Source organism: Spermophilus citellus (genome assembly GCF_964194105.1).
Source record: "Spermophilus citellus genome assembly, chromosome: 15".
In the NCBI taxonomy this organism is placed as follows: domain Eukaryota; kingdom Metazoa; phylum Chordata; class Mammalia; order Rodentia; family Sciuridae; genus Spermophilus; species Spermophilus citellus.
In genome coordinates this window covers 81,009,113-81,023,134 of record NC_138195.1, presented here as the reverse complement: position 1 = coordinate 81,023,134, position 14,022 = coordinate 81,009,113, and the positions used below count along the sequence as shown (strand labels likewise).

Sequence of the window (14,022 nt, the reverse complement as noted above, 5' to 3'; positions counted from 1 at the left end):
CAACACAATAATCACTAAAGGATCAACAGTTATCTAAAAATGCACTTTAATTTGCCATAAACAAACAAACGATGAGGAATCAGATGATCTCTGAAATCACAGTCACCAAGAGGCAAATCAGCTGCATCTCCAAAGAGACCTGCATTAATCACAGACCAGCCCTATCCACAGCCATCCCTGGCCACAACAGTGTTACTATTGCCAGAGGGCTTTCACCTCACTGGGACAAAAGGTGGGTTTCAGGCTCAATTAATTTGTCATCTTGCTCCCTGAGGGGGGCGGGATCGGAGTCCACAGTTTATTTTTTTTAAGAGGAAAAAGAATTCACGTAAGAACTTTTGAGCTCAAAAATATACACAACATACTAGTGATCAAATAAAAAAATAGTGTTCAGTCCATACTGTTCATGTGATAAGGCTGATAAGTATCCATTTTAGGATAGAGCACTCTTGAGAAAACTTAGTATCTGCTTCAAATAAACAAACAAAAACACTACATATATAGTTCTCTCTCGGTGTGTGTGTACCAATGCAGATTAATCAAAATTTTTAAAGGCACGAGAAAGAAAAATAAAAGGGGAAAAAAAATCCCTATACCTGTCAAAGCAAAGCAAGAAAACACTCCCCAAAACAACTAAAGGTGAACAATGAGCAAATAAATGAAGACAAGCCCCTCAAGCACAGAGCCCCCACCCCCTCCTCGGAGACAGTGCATCCAAAGAGCACTGCTAGAAGAGAAAGATGAATCTGCACCCTTTGTCTCCCTGCCCTCTTTTGTAAAAGCTGCCAGTCAGTAAGCGGAGATTGCACTAATTACTGTGACAATTCTGCACCATGTTAAAACAACTTTTGTGACTGGGACAGGTCTCTCTCTGCGAGTTTGGAATTCTTGGCCAGAGAGCCACGCTGTCTGAGGAGGCGCTCCTTCCTAAGCAGGGTGGGCAACACTAACAACCTGTCCCTCTTTACAGTGGGTTTTATTCTCCTCCTTTCCAACTGCCTGATTCAGAGCTTAATGGAAACTTGTCCAAGCTTTTCTTCCCACAAACCCTGCGGAGCCCTAGGCAATCTGTACTCAGGGTAACCACAGGAATCTTATATTGTCAATTAAAATTGAATGGACACCTGATAACTACGGGTATGTCGTGGAAAATAATTTCATATAGTCACAGTCTTATGAATAAATTAATGAAACTGTGGCTAAGCCAAATTCAATTTTCACTTGTCCAGTGCTATTCTTAATCCTGGTGCTCATCACCATCCAAGTAGCTCCAACCATCCTGCAGAGAATGCAGCAATTAAAAGACTAAAAATGCAGCTCCAAGTTTCTTAAAGCTCTAGCAGGGAACACACAGGACCAAGTGAAGTTCACCTTCAACTACACATACAACCAGAACCCCACCCCTCCCAAGCAATGCACCTTCCCTGGGGTGTCCAGCAAAAGAGAAAGCCCTAGATCAGCTCACTCTGTGTCTAAATCAGGTCTTCAACTCCCAGCCGAGCTACACCCCCTGCAGCCACAGCACAGCAAAGAGGGCTTCACATTTTCTCCTTCTCCTTTGGGTTCCCACCCGCTTTCCCCCAAAGACACTTTTGTGCAATGTACCCTTGAGTTGTTTTTTGCCTTCCCTGTGCAACAAAAAGATGTTACAGACCAGCTTTTTAAGATAGAATATAAATGATGTAAGTATAAAAGATAAAGACCCAGTAAAAACCTGGCACTTAAAACCAGCCTGATCCTTTCTACCCCTCTAGAAGCCACCATTAAGGAGAAAGCAAGAGTTGGTCGTGGAAGATGAGGATGAGAGGTGGAGAGATCCAGAACAAGAGGGCTAAGGTGTCCCTGGGTTTCCAGGTGCTTCACCTCCTGGGACCCACCTGTTCAGGAAACCTGGAGAGCCCCAGTCATTTCCTCATCCAGCAACTGTGGCCCCACACGTCCTCACCATGTGCTTCCCTGAAGTGCTCAGGAGTCACCAAGGAGAACTCCGGGGCACTTTCCTTTCAGCCCTGCACTCCCATTGGGCTCTCCCTTTCTCAGCCCTGGTTTTCACTGGCCAAGCCCCTCCTCCCCATTCTACCCACCCAGCAGCCCCCGACTCCCTCCACCTGTCCACAGGAAGAGCCATGAAGAGCTGGCCACATCTCCCGATGAAGGGCTTCTCTCCTTATTAACAAACCTTGATTCCTCTCATTTTACTTCCAATCACTACTACTGCCTCTGGATTTGGTGTTTCAGATACAGAACATCAGAGCTATGGAGATGGGGGAAGAGGAAGCAGCTCCTTCGACCACAGGAATCTCATTCTCCAAAAGGCACCACAAGAAAAACTGAAACCCGACGCCAGTTTTTCCAGCACTGAGTTAACTTCCAGAGGGAGTGACGATGACTTTTTGATGCCTATTCATTCCACCAAATTGGTGTGAGGTGGAACATGTGCTTTATTTTTGGTTTTATGAATCACCTGGCTTTCTCCTCCATGTGAAAAAATTAATAGATCCATCTCCCAAGCAGATTTGGTTTTCTTGGAGTTTTTTCATCTACTTTCCTCTTCTACCCTCTATGAGCCACTTGAGGTCTAATTTCCATGGCATTAGCTTCAAGGAAAAAATACTTCTATTAGTATATCTTCAGACCTTTTCTAGGCTATCAGGACATTCCAGGGGAAGCTGTGTGGGCACGGGCCCCCTAGTCCTGTGCTAAGAGCTTTTTTCCATGTAATGGGAAGTAAACTTTTGACCAGGAATTTGGATGACTGACTGTGCCAAGGGAGACTCTAACTTCAAGAGGGAAGAATGCAAAACCAGGATTTCTCATGGGTCCTTAGGTTTAAATATTCCTGCAAAGATCTAGGCACAAGAACATTTGCAGCATCCTAACACAACCAGGGAACAATGGCACCTCCTTCTCCCCCGGCCCCATTCTCCCTTCAGAAATTCTGCTTCAACAAAATGCATGCCCTCAGAAACAAGAACAATCTCTCCTACTGTCTCAGTGTTCCATCAAATGTCTATTTACCCTCATTAATTTTTTTTTCTTTTCCTCAACCTGAAACCATCAGCTATGAGTCAGAGAATGATCATTAACTTTTACAGCTTCCATACATATCCACCTACTCACATTTGGGGAAAAGAAGTATTGACTTGCAACACTGCCTGAGACCAAAATCCTCTAAGAAGCAAAAAAGGAAGGGGGGTGGGGAGGAATCACTTCAAGAAAGTTTTATCTACAGGTCTACAGGGGATGTTACATTCACTGTTTTTCCACTTTGTGCTGCAATCCTTGGCAAAAAGAAAAAGAAAAGGAAAAGCTGAGATTGAACCAAGCAAGGGCAGTAGGCATCTCTGGGTTAGTTTTTGAGAAAAAACAATGGTTTTCTTTAAACGTCAAAACATAATTAAAAGTTCTGAAAACTAGGAGGAAAAAAAATAATAAAGTGAATTGAGTTTCCTGCTCTTGTATAAAACACATTTCTAGCATATAAAAACATGTGGGCTGAAGTGCTGAGACATGTTCTTAACACAGCATTTTCCATTAAAAGTTGCTACACTAACACTCTTAAAATGATGCCCCATCATTACTCCACTTAGCAGTCACAGCCCTGCAACTCATAACGAATTAATTTGCATTAATGTGGGTTTCATGTGTCCTTCCCTGGGCATGCCATTGTGATTCAGGCTCAGTAAAACTGACATGACAATAACACAGTGCCTTTCATTTCACTTTCCAAAACAAACCAACCCACCCAAAGACCTACACAACTCCTCTCGATTTTTTTAAAGCATTTTACTAATATATTTAGTACATCATAATTGGCCCAGCACGCAGGAACCTAGTTATCTTCTCAGTAAATATTTATAGCATCACTCTTTCCCATTCATTCTGCATTTTCTTACAGAATCTCGCTGTAGCCTACATCTGCAATTCATTGACTTTACAATTTACCACATGTTGGGATGGGAGAGGTCTTAGCTCTATTTGAATCACTACACAAATATGCAAGTGATTTATCGGTTTCAAACTGAAGACTGCAAGAAAGGGACTCCACTTTTCCTGAACATTACTTCTTCTGGCAGACCATGAACAATTACAGTTCGTACTAATTAAGCTCTGTAAATGTGCTGTGCCCTGCTAATGCCTACCAGGCCTCAAATTTATTTTCATGATGCCAAACTTTAGCGAGCAACGTTAACTCCTTCGGAGCTGATGCCATGTGAGCCGCCCCTTCCCCTGCAGTCCGCGCTGTCTGGGGCCACTTCATGATAAAAATAATAAAATATAATGCGCTGAATTACCGACCCAAAATCAGATGTGCCTAAGGAAGAAAAACCTATCCTGGGAAAACCAAGAACACCGTGGCTGATAACCCGTTCAAAGATCCCACAGCCTCATCTTTGTAATGAGCTGTTAAGGGATTCACATCTATCCCTGAGGGCTAGTAAGTTTCTGCATTCCATTGATTAGAAAATAAAACCTTTCAGCCTGGGTCTTTAAGTTTGGGTTGGATGGAGGGGAAGGATCTGGCCACGAATGACAGGGCCAGCAGCTCCTCTCGCTGCTCAAGTCACACACACACACCGGATTCCCAGGCCCCCCTCCACCACCGTGTTGGTCTATTTGCAACACAGAACAGCCCACTTCTTAAACCTAAGTTAAAATCGGCAGGACAATCAGCCTTCTCTCTTAGCTGGGTCTCACAGATAAAGCCCCAGCCGGACCCCCCACCTCCAGACGCTGGGGGCAACTGATAGGAAACATATTTATTGCCAGCGAGAACACTCTGGGTGGGGAGGGGATTGGAACCAATCTCTGCTGAGCAAAGCAATATAGTTTTTAAGAGCGCCTCCCATGGTTCCTCCGGCCCCTAAGAAAACTTTTAGCCCCCCACTTCCAACAAGCCATTCCCCCATGCCCTGAGTCTTTGCCCTACCTCCTAGCCCTTTTCTAATCAAGTCAAGCCACCTCCTGCTACAGTTACTTGCCTCCTCCTCCAGATACCAGCACACCCCCCACCCCCCTGAGTGGCCCTCCTATGCCCAGCGTAAACTAGGATTTTTTTTTCCTTGCCTATTAAATTCTTTTAATCCACTCTCCTCACCCCCGACTCACTTTGCTGAAACCCTCGCATTCACTAGAGAGCTTTGCAATGTGTGTCTTTTCCTTCCAGCTTGGTGGAACATCATATAAATTAAAATGCAGTCTCCTATATCAGGTTTCCTTAAGTATTCTGGGAAATATGCACGATATAGGCAAAGGAGCCTCCAAAAAAACTGGGGGAGAGGGGATTAAGAAAGGAAAGAAAAAGAAAGGAAAAGGAGGGGGAAATCGAAGAAATGGGGGGGAGGCAAACACGCAGAGAACTTTGCTTTTGAAAAAAAGCATTTGTACAGAGCCCCCCAGTGAATTTCCATCCCTCAAAGTCCTCTTTATAAACGTGTATAACAATAGCCTAGAGGGAAAGTACAGGTCAGCTGCCAAGTAGGGGGGGGGTTTGTGTAGGGGAAACTCAGATTGCAGGGGTGCGGGTCGGGAGGGGGAGGGCGGCCTTTGTGATGCCCCCCCATCTCGTTGCTTATAATTAGTGAGAGAAATCTGAGCTACTGCCAATGTCTGCGGACCTTGAATATTATAAGGCCAACGTGGCGTCAAATATCTTAACATTCATAAGTGTTATGGGCTGTAAATAAAGCCTGTGGATTTATGACCCGGTGTGCTTGCCAGCAAAGGACTGGGGCACATTTCTTTCAGCAGACCTGTCGAGGTGCGAGTTTGCCTTTGGTTGTAAAATTAACCATTTCCTTCACAAATGTGCTCAATTATAAGTCCAACTTGAAGATTTATTCATATGACTTCCAATATTTACTCCCAGAAGAAACTCAGACACCCACGTCTCCCACCACCACCACCACCCCCCCCTTCAAAAAGTAAAGCCCCGGAAGAATCTGGTTCATCCTCCCCTCCCTTTCAAAAAGCTGAAATGTGTCACCTCCAAAGAGAGATAAATGCGGTCAAAGATATTATCTAGTTCCACTTATCAAGACTAAAAAGCCTACACCTACTTCCTTGGAAAGGGCTTATTTATTTGGCAACTCCACAATTTAAAAAAAAAAAATCAACAGTATATCGCTCCCTGCCTGAAGTCTCCTTCTCTCCCTCAATATAATGTCATCTACTTCCTGTGTTGGAGAGAGCATTTGCTAAATCCAGGTTGTCCCATACTTAACTGCCAATAAACCAACTTCCACATAACTTCCAGACAGCTGGGGAAAAGGTCCTCGGAGTTTTAGTCATGGTCCAGAAACACGCGTCCACACAAAAATTTGCAGCTGTCTTTTCTCTACAGTGCATTTTTAATGTGATTCGGGGGCCCCTGTTGTGAAACATCTGACAAAGTGCAAAATCCTCTTAAGATACCTTCCAGTTTACCCACTGCGAGTGTGTAACAGAACTTGCACCAGGATTTCTCAACCGAGAAATCTAGGCACTTTTTACACACACCCGGGCACCCCGTGGGATGTTAGGAGGCATTCAAATCCTGGAAAGACTTGGACTGTAATCTTTAAAAGCGCAGCCTCTGGTGCAACTATTAAAATGCTAGCTTTCTAAAGCAAATATTTTTTTTAATGGCGTGCAGAACTGCGACGCTCCTGCACAGCTAACAGAACAGCATTCTTGATCTATAAGCTCCCGGAAACCTTCCTGTAACTTTTTCACAGCTTGCTAAGAAACAGCTGACCGACTTCCAGCAGGGACTCTAAATGAAATCCCTATCAGTAAAATTAAAATCAAGGTGAAAAATTCCTAGCAAGAACCAGGATTGTTTTCCTCAAAATCTCTTCATCAGAGATGGGGGCATCAGCCAAAGCTCCTGGCCCCTAAGCAGTGGGTCAAGTTTCCCAACACTTCTCCCAGATAAGCACTGTCAGGCTCCCAACTGCTCTCAGAGTTTGTTGCTGGGGTTTCAGAAAGCCCGAGTATCCACAAACTGCACAGCGCTGGCACATTAAATTTATAATCATTCAAATATGACTTATTGGGTGAATGTTGAGCCCATAATCCATACTGCAGACATTAAACCCCAACCTATAAAGATTAGCACAGAATTAATACTGTTGCATTGAGATTGAAATCTAAACATGTTCGCCATAAATATTTCTGAAGGAGATGAAAAACAATTAGCATAAATACCAAAGAAGGGCAAGAACACCTGTTCTTTTTCAGGGCGATAAGCATTTTATTGTTCTCTATTTAAAATGTAATGACCTGTGTAATTACAGTAATATTACATTGTTATGTAGGGGCTTGGAATGTCACACTTTGAAAAGTGTTGTCAAAACAATCAGGGGTGAAGGTGGGGGGTGGGAAGACAACAGGGAAGGACCAACATTAACCCTTCACATTCCTAGGTCTCAATCTTTTGTATCAGGAAGGATTATGTTGTTTGAGCGGGGAGAAAACATCCATTTTTCACAAGCCAGAAAGAGAAGTTGCCCAGCTAAATAAAACCCCAATGAATAGGCCCCTCTTGGTTTCCTTTAAATTGCTGAATCCCAAGTTCAAAAATGAATTCAAGATAAATAAAGCAGCAGCTAATTTATCTGCTCAACCTAGTAGCAAATAGCTCAGCTGAAAAGCAAATAAGTTTGGATAAAAGAAGATGCAAGAGTTCTAATAATCGAATCCTTTAAAAGAAATCTCAAATCTAACCGGAATTTCCACTACTATAGCCCTATTTTTTGTTGACCAGGAGGGAAAAAGAAATGGAAAACTACTCTTTCCTACCAACTCTACTGTGGTAACAGCATTCTTATCTGTAGTATACAAATGTCACCACAGTTCTAATATTTGCAGTTCTAACCCTTCCCGGCTCCTTAACTAGACCTCTCCTTAATGCATTTCTGTATCTGAATCTGTCTTTTTAAAAGCCATTCCTATTACTGTATCAAAGACTAAATTAATGTTATGCGAAAATCTTTGTCCTTTTAAAATAAAATTATTACTATCAAGCTTTATGGCGTCGTCAGCAATTAAAGCATTATTCTTGAGATAATGTATTATTCATCATAAGCTGATTTAATGGTACTCCTAATTCTTTACATTCTTAAACAGAAAAGCAGAAATCAGAGTTCCAGAGAGTGTGCTTTTTAAAGGATGCAGTTGCTTTACAGGTATGCTCCTAACTAACAGAAAGTGTAGTTAAAAAAAAAAAAAAAAAAAAAAAAACACCACCAACGAAGGGAAAGAGGATCAAATATACCGATAATTTGTCTTTACACCTTGCCCTCAAAAACAGACCCTATGTAAAGCGCCGGAGAATTTCAGATGAGCATGGAATGACCACTCTCTTGCCTATAGATTCCTCCGCAGCTGTATCAAATCTGGAATTGCAAGCTGGCCCTCTGATCGAAGATGTCAAGAGTGACACACAACAGCCTCCCGTCCTCATTTCCACTGCTCCGCTTACCGGCCTAAATAAATAACTATTTGGGAGCACATAATCTAACCCAGGTAACAGAGAGGAAGGAGGAAGAGGCAGTGTACACAAAGATGTCTGCTGGTGTTTGACATGCAAATACTAAAACTGCCTACTGAGTTCAGAAATGTCCTCTCAGACTCAATCTGATGTCACAGCACAAGGCCACCCGCTATGTCCACAATTAAAATGACTAGATGTGTCTATTCCTATAATGCCCACAAAGGGGACCAAGGTTTGAGAGCCTTCCTTTTCTCACAGGGAAATAATTTATTTGCCTTTAACAATTTCCCCGTTTCCTAATTACAGCACTACATCACTCTTCAAGTTTTAGGCGATGGCATGGCAAGATTGTCAGGGGTCAAAGACGTGGAGTTTGAAAAGAGCCAAGAAAGCCAACAAGCTAGCCATCAAGGTTCAATATTCAGATGGTCTTTCAGATGGCTAAGTGGATTTTAAAATAATACGAAGGAGGTTTCCATCCTCGGGAGGAGGGAAGGAGAGGAAGAAATTCCCAGGATTACTTTGGAATGTTGCTTGGTCCAGTTTGTTAGCACAGGACACTCTGATTCTGAGCTGAATAGTCCCTTTTAAGATGCCAGAAGCTCCCAAGAAAAATACCAAATAACCTGACTGTGTTTCCCCTACATTGCAAGCCAGAGCCTGGCCCAGAAGCCTGAAAGAGCGGGCCCTACAGGAGGAGGTCGGGCTGAACCACGCTCCCAGCTTCCCAAGCATGCAGAAGCCTGGGCGTAAGAGAGTGGCAGGTAATTATTTCTTTCCTAGCCATAAAAATGACCGGTCTAGCATGCCCTTGCCATTCTGCCAGGGCCCCCCCTCCAAAAAAAAAAAGAAAGAAAAGAAAAGAAACAAGCCAAACCTGATAGTTAATATTTTAATGCTTAAAAACACTTGTAGATCTGATCAACTCCAGCCCGGCAAACCTGGGCCATGAGCACCATATCCACTACTGCTCAACAGTGGGTGCATTATTTCAAATTGCCATCTCGAGTTACCGAAAAAGAAAAAAACAAAAGTACTGTGTGTAAATAAGGGGTAGGGGACCAAACCAGAAAAGGTGCAAAATGACAATTCCGCGAAGCCGGGAATAAACACATCTTGCGTGTCTAGAGATGATTCCTAATCCAGGCTTTTTAACAGAGTGGGATGGGGGAGGGGCTCGGGATGAGGGCAGGGGGACAGAGGCCCAGTGGGGGAGGGGATGAGCCTTTCGAACAAATGTCAGCGGTGAGTGCCCGACTCACGCTGCAAGGAAGAGCCCCGGGAGCCTGGCACCCCGCGCTGCTCCGGGGCCCCCTAAGTTGGACCGCAGGCCATCAGCGGCCCACTGTCTTGAAGGAGACACATCCCTGGCCTTTCACCCCCTGCATCCCTTGAGCCCGCGCACACAGGTCTCTGGCCCCCCGAGGCCCCCCGAGGGCCTTTCCAGAAGCTATCGAGAGCAGACCACACTCCACACCTCAAGCCACCAGATTTCCCTAGAAACACATCAAGTCCACCCAGAGGAGGCCATCTAGGCTGCACACAAACCAAGTACCCTGGCCACAAGGGCCTCCCCACCCCGCACTGCCCAGTCACCCGCGCGGCCCGGGAGAGTCGCAGCTAGTGCGCCCTTCAGCCGAGCCCGCCTCGGCACCCAGAGCGCTCGCGGCCCTACGGGTGGCCAAAGAAAAGGATGCCCAGAGCCCCCAAGTGTGCGAGGGGACCAGCCTAGTGTGACCTTCCAGGGAAAGGGGGAAGGAGGGCCGAAAGTCAGTGGTCTCCACTAGAAAGCTAAATAAACAACCGCCCGAAAGAGAAAGCCGAGGCGCCTCTCCAGGGCCCCGGGCACTGCGCGCTCGCTAGTTCTCAAGTGCAACGCCTGGAGGAAAATGCACTCGCTACCCCGCGCTGCGGGCACAGCCCGGTCACGCCGGGCCCAGCAGCAGCAGCAGCCAAAGGGTTAACCCGGGAAAGCCCAAGACGCCACAGAAGTGGGAAAAGAGAGAGAGAGAGAGAGAGAGAGAGAGAGAGAGAGAGAGAAAAGAAAGAGCCACACAGTCAGTCATCTTCCCAGGGTGAAGAAACAAACAACACCACCAAAGGGGGAGGGGGGATCAGAGCGCACAAAAAAGTTCTTCTGATTTTTCCCCCCCAACCAAGCCCTGCTTGGAAAGAAAGGGCTCCCCAACATCGCGAGGCAGCAAACTGAAAGCAAGAACATGGCGAAGTGCAAACAAATCCAGTCCACAAAAGGCAGAAAAGTTTGGAGAGTTTCGGGCTGCCTGGGCCACGAGCGGGGGAGGGGAGGAGGCGGGAGGAGGGGGAGGGGAGGAGGGGGCAGGGCAGGGCCGCATGCGGGGCCGGAGAGCGGGGGCCGGGCGCGGAGGCACTTACGGTTCGGGCGGTGGGCGAGAGCGATCCGTTGGGGAGGTAGGGGCTCGTCAGGTCGGGGATCATGATGAAGGGGTAGCCGGGATACGGTGGCCCCTTAAAGAGCCCTCCATCTTGCCTCTTGGCGGCTAACATGGCGGGGCGGCGAGGGGACGGCGGCGGCCGCGCGGAGCGGGAGAGAGCGAGGAGAAACTTTTTAGAAAGTGCCCCCAGGGGCCGGGCGCCCCGGCAGGGCCGGCGTGGGGCCGGACCGAGCGGGGCGCGGGGCCCGGCGCGCGGGGCGGCCGGCCCGGGGGCGGCTGCGGGGCGCGCGGGGCGTACTCACCTTCTTCCAAACTTTCCCGGGATTTATCTCGGAAACTTTCGGAGCGAGGCGGAGGCCGTCTTTCCGCCTTCCCGGAGGGGTGGAGGTGGGGAGGGCGAGGGGCAAACGCCACGCAGAGGGGGGACGGGGGGAAGAATCGGCGGGGTGGGGGGGGGCAGAAAAACAGGGTTACAAGTTTTTGCAATGGTGGCACCGCACGCCCCGCCGCCCGCCCGGCCCGCGGCGCCCCGCCGCCGCCCCCGGCCCCGCGTTCTCCCCTTCCAGCCACCTCTGCCCAGCCCAGGAAAGAGAGAAAAAGCCCCACCAGCCCGAGGGGCTTTTCCTACCTCGGAATCGGAGGAGCTGTTTTGATTCGTTTCTGATTCATTGACTAGAGACGATTTGACATCAGCTAAATCCCTCTCTGCCGACGAGTTTTCGGAGCTCTTCTCCTCCTGTTCGCCCTCGTCTTTGAAGGAAATCAGTTCGTCGTTGGCGCCTAGGTCATCTCCTCCACCGCCGTTCAGCTGCGGCATTTTTTTCACCCACCAGCAGCAATTTTGGAAGAAAAATGAAGGAGGAAGAAAATCCAAAAAAAAAAAAAAAAAAGACCCAAAAAAGTTTTGCCCCCCCCCAAAAAAAAATATTGCAAGAAAAAGACGAGTCCAAGGTGAACTTTTTTTCTGCTTTGGGGTCTTTCTCTCCTGGGGAGGGGAAAAGAGGGAGGAGGGGAGGGGAAGGGGGGGAGATCTTCTGCACGCGTGAGTTTGGGTTTCTTTTTTCTCTCGTTCCCAAGGATCCGATCAATGTGCAAAAAAATAATAAATAAAAAAGGGGGGTAAAAAAAAAAACACCAACAACAACCAAGAAGTCAGATATAAAGAGCAAAGGGGGGGGGAAGCCGAAGATACAGGAGGAGCTCGTGCCGCTCGGATTTGAGTGAGTTGAAGTTAGACTGAGAGCTTTTCAGTTCAAAGGCGGCGCTGATTGACAGATAGAAAAAGGGGGATCGAAATCCGGAGGAACGGAGTAGTCTGGGAGCGGAGATTATTGACAGGGCGAGAGGAACACACTCGCCTTAATGAGATGCCGGGGGGCGGGGCCGTCCCGGTGACGTGTGCATAAATAAACAGCCGGGGTGGGCGGGGCGGGGGCGGCCAACAATGATCCTTTCGGGCGCCGGGAGAGGGAGGAGGGAGAGGAGCGGGAGGAGAGGGGCGGGGGCGAGGGCGGCGCGGGAGGCGCGCAAGGGGGGAGCGGCCTGCGCGCACTGCGCGAGCCCGGGAGTCTGGAGGGTGCGGGCGCTCGCTCCGGGAGGGGGCGGTTGCAGAAAGACAATGCGGAGCGAGAGAGGAGGGGAAGGGGGTGGCGACCAAGGCAGGAATCCGAGCCGAGCAAGGCGGAAGGAAAGCCCACTTGGGGGGCGGGGATGGGGAAAGGCCCAGAAAAAGTGCACTTAAGAAATAGTAGAAATAAGTCTTAGGGTAGGGGCGAAGGAGGCGAGTGTTTTGGGCAAGGAGAGGGGGTTCTTCGTGATTAATCCAGCATTGAAGTCAGCTGCCCCGGGAAGGCATGTAACTGAAGTGGTCAAAAGCAAGGGTCACCCCTCCAGTTGGAGAGCGCTTGGGGAGGCAGAGGGGCTGGGCAAAGTTCCTGGTCATCTACAGTGAAAGAAACTATTAACCCACGACGCCGCCCCCCCCCGTCTTTTTTTGTTTGTTTGTTTGTTTATTAATAGTGAATCATTTTGTTACATGCAAAGTCCCCACTGGGATAGAGATGCCAACATGACTTCTTATCCAAAAAACAAATAATGTAGGGTTTGTCAAGAGCATTAAAAAATATCCTTAAGGAAAATAATATGATTCTTTTAAATGTAAAGTGTCGTTCTTTTTTCGACTGACGTTGGAGGTGGTAGGAAATGAGCTAGGATTCAAAGTCCTTTCTGACTTGGGAGGTGAAAAGTTTGGGCGTTAACAGCGCCAGGGAAAATAAAACTGAAAGTTCACCAAGCCTTGGGGTCAGTGGAGCTGGAGTCGTTCTCCAAGGGGGTCTGAAATGAAGTCCCTAAAGACTGACCGAATAATCAAGATGTAGATAGTCCTGGCAGGAAATTGCTCACCAAACCCATGCTGGAAGACCTCAGGGAGGAGGTGGGAAACCTGGGAAGAGAGACCGGTATTTGTTGATTGTTAGGCTCTCTCCAGGGGAGCAAGTTGATTTGCTACAAAATGGGGAAAGGAATTATGTTAAAGGGGAAGGCCCAGCTCCCTTAGCAGTGTTCCTGGATGATGGAACAGAAACATTGGTTTTCTTGCAAGTATCCAATGAGAAGTGGACCGGAAACTACAACTTGAAAAGGGAACAAAAAAGAAAATAAATAAATAAATCCATAGGAATTAGCAAATTGCCCATTAGGAGCAACCTTGTTCTGGAATCCACAGTGTATTAAATTATCACACCCTTCCCTAAAATAAAAAATAAATAAATAAACTCACCTGTTCTTCAGTTGGCCCATCAGCACCTACATTTCCAAAAGAAAGCAAAATTCACCATGTAATATTTAGAGAGTTGGGGTTTCAGCAAAACTGTTTTATAGGCTAAGGTCTCAGAAAGAAGACTACTAAAAATAATGATACCGAGATTGACAAGGCCAACGAATTCCCCTGCACTGGAAAAAAAAAATTCACAACCACATTTGCACACGAAAGAGTAAGATGCTGGCAAAATAAAAAATGGGTTGGGGGGAGGCAGAGGAGAATCACTGTAACTCCCAACTTTAATATTAATCAGAAAATCAGAAGTAGAGTGAGAAGGAGTCTGAAAAGAAGTAAAACAAATGTGTACATTT

At 46.9% G+C, this 14,022-nt stretch overlaps 1 protein-coding gene across 47 annotated transcripts in view; it reads right to left on the bottom strand.

Annotated features, from left to right (window-relative positions):
- The window catches only part of TCF7L2 (transcription factor 7 like 2), a 187,983-nt gene extending 175,774 nt beyond the window's left edge, over positions 1–12,209 (bottom strand). For all 47 annotated transcript variants that reach the window (XM_081267242.1, XM_081267241.1, XM_081267285.1 and 44 more), the window contains exons 1-3: positions 11,519–12,209; positions 11,193–11,259; positions 10,871–10,995 (exon numbers count right to left, since the gene is read on the bottom strand). In XM_081267242.1, the coding sequence (XP_081123368.1) occupies positions 10,871–10,995; positions 11,193–11,259; positions 11,519–11,707 (381 nt within the window). In that variant the 5' untranslated portion in view covers positions 11,708–12,209. The remainder of the gene's footprint in view (positions 1–10,870; positions 10,996–11,192; positions 11,260–11,518) is intronic.
- Positions 12,210–14,022: the final 1,813 nt, after the last annotated feature.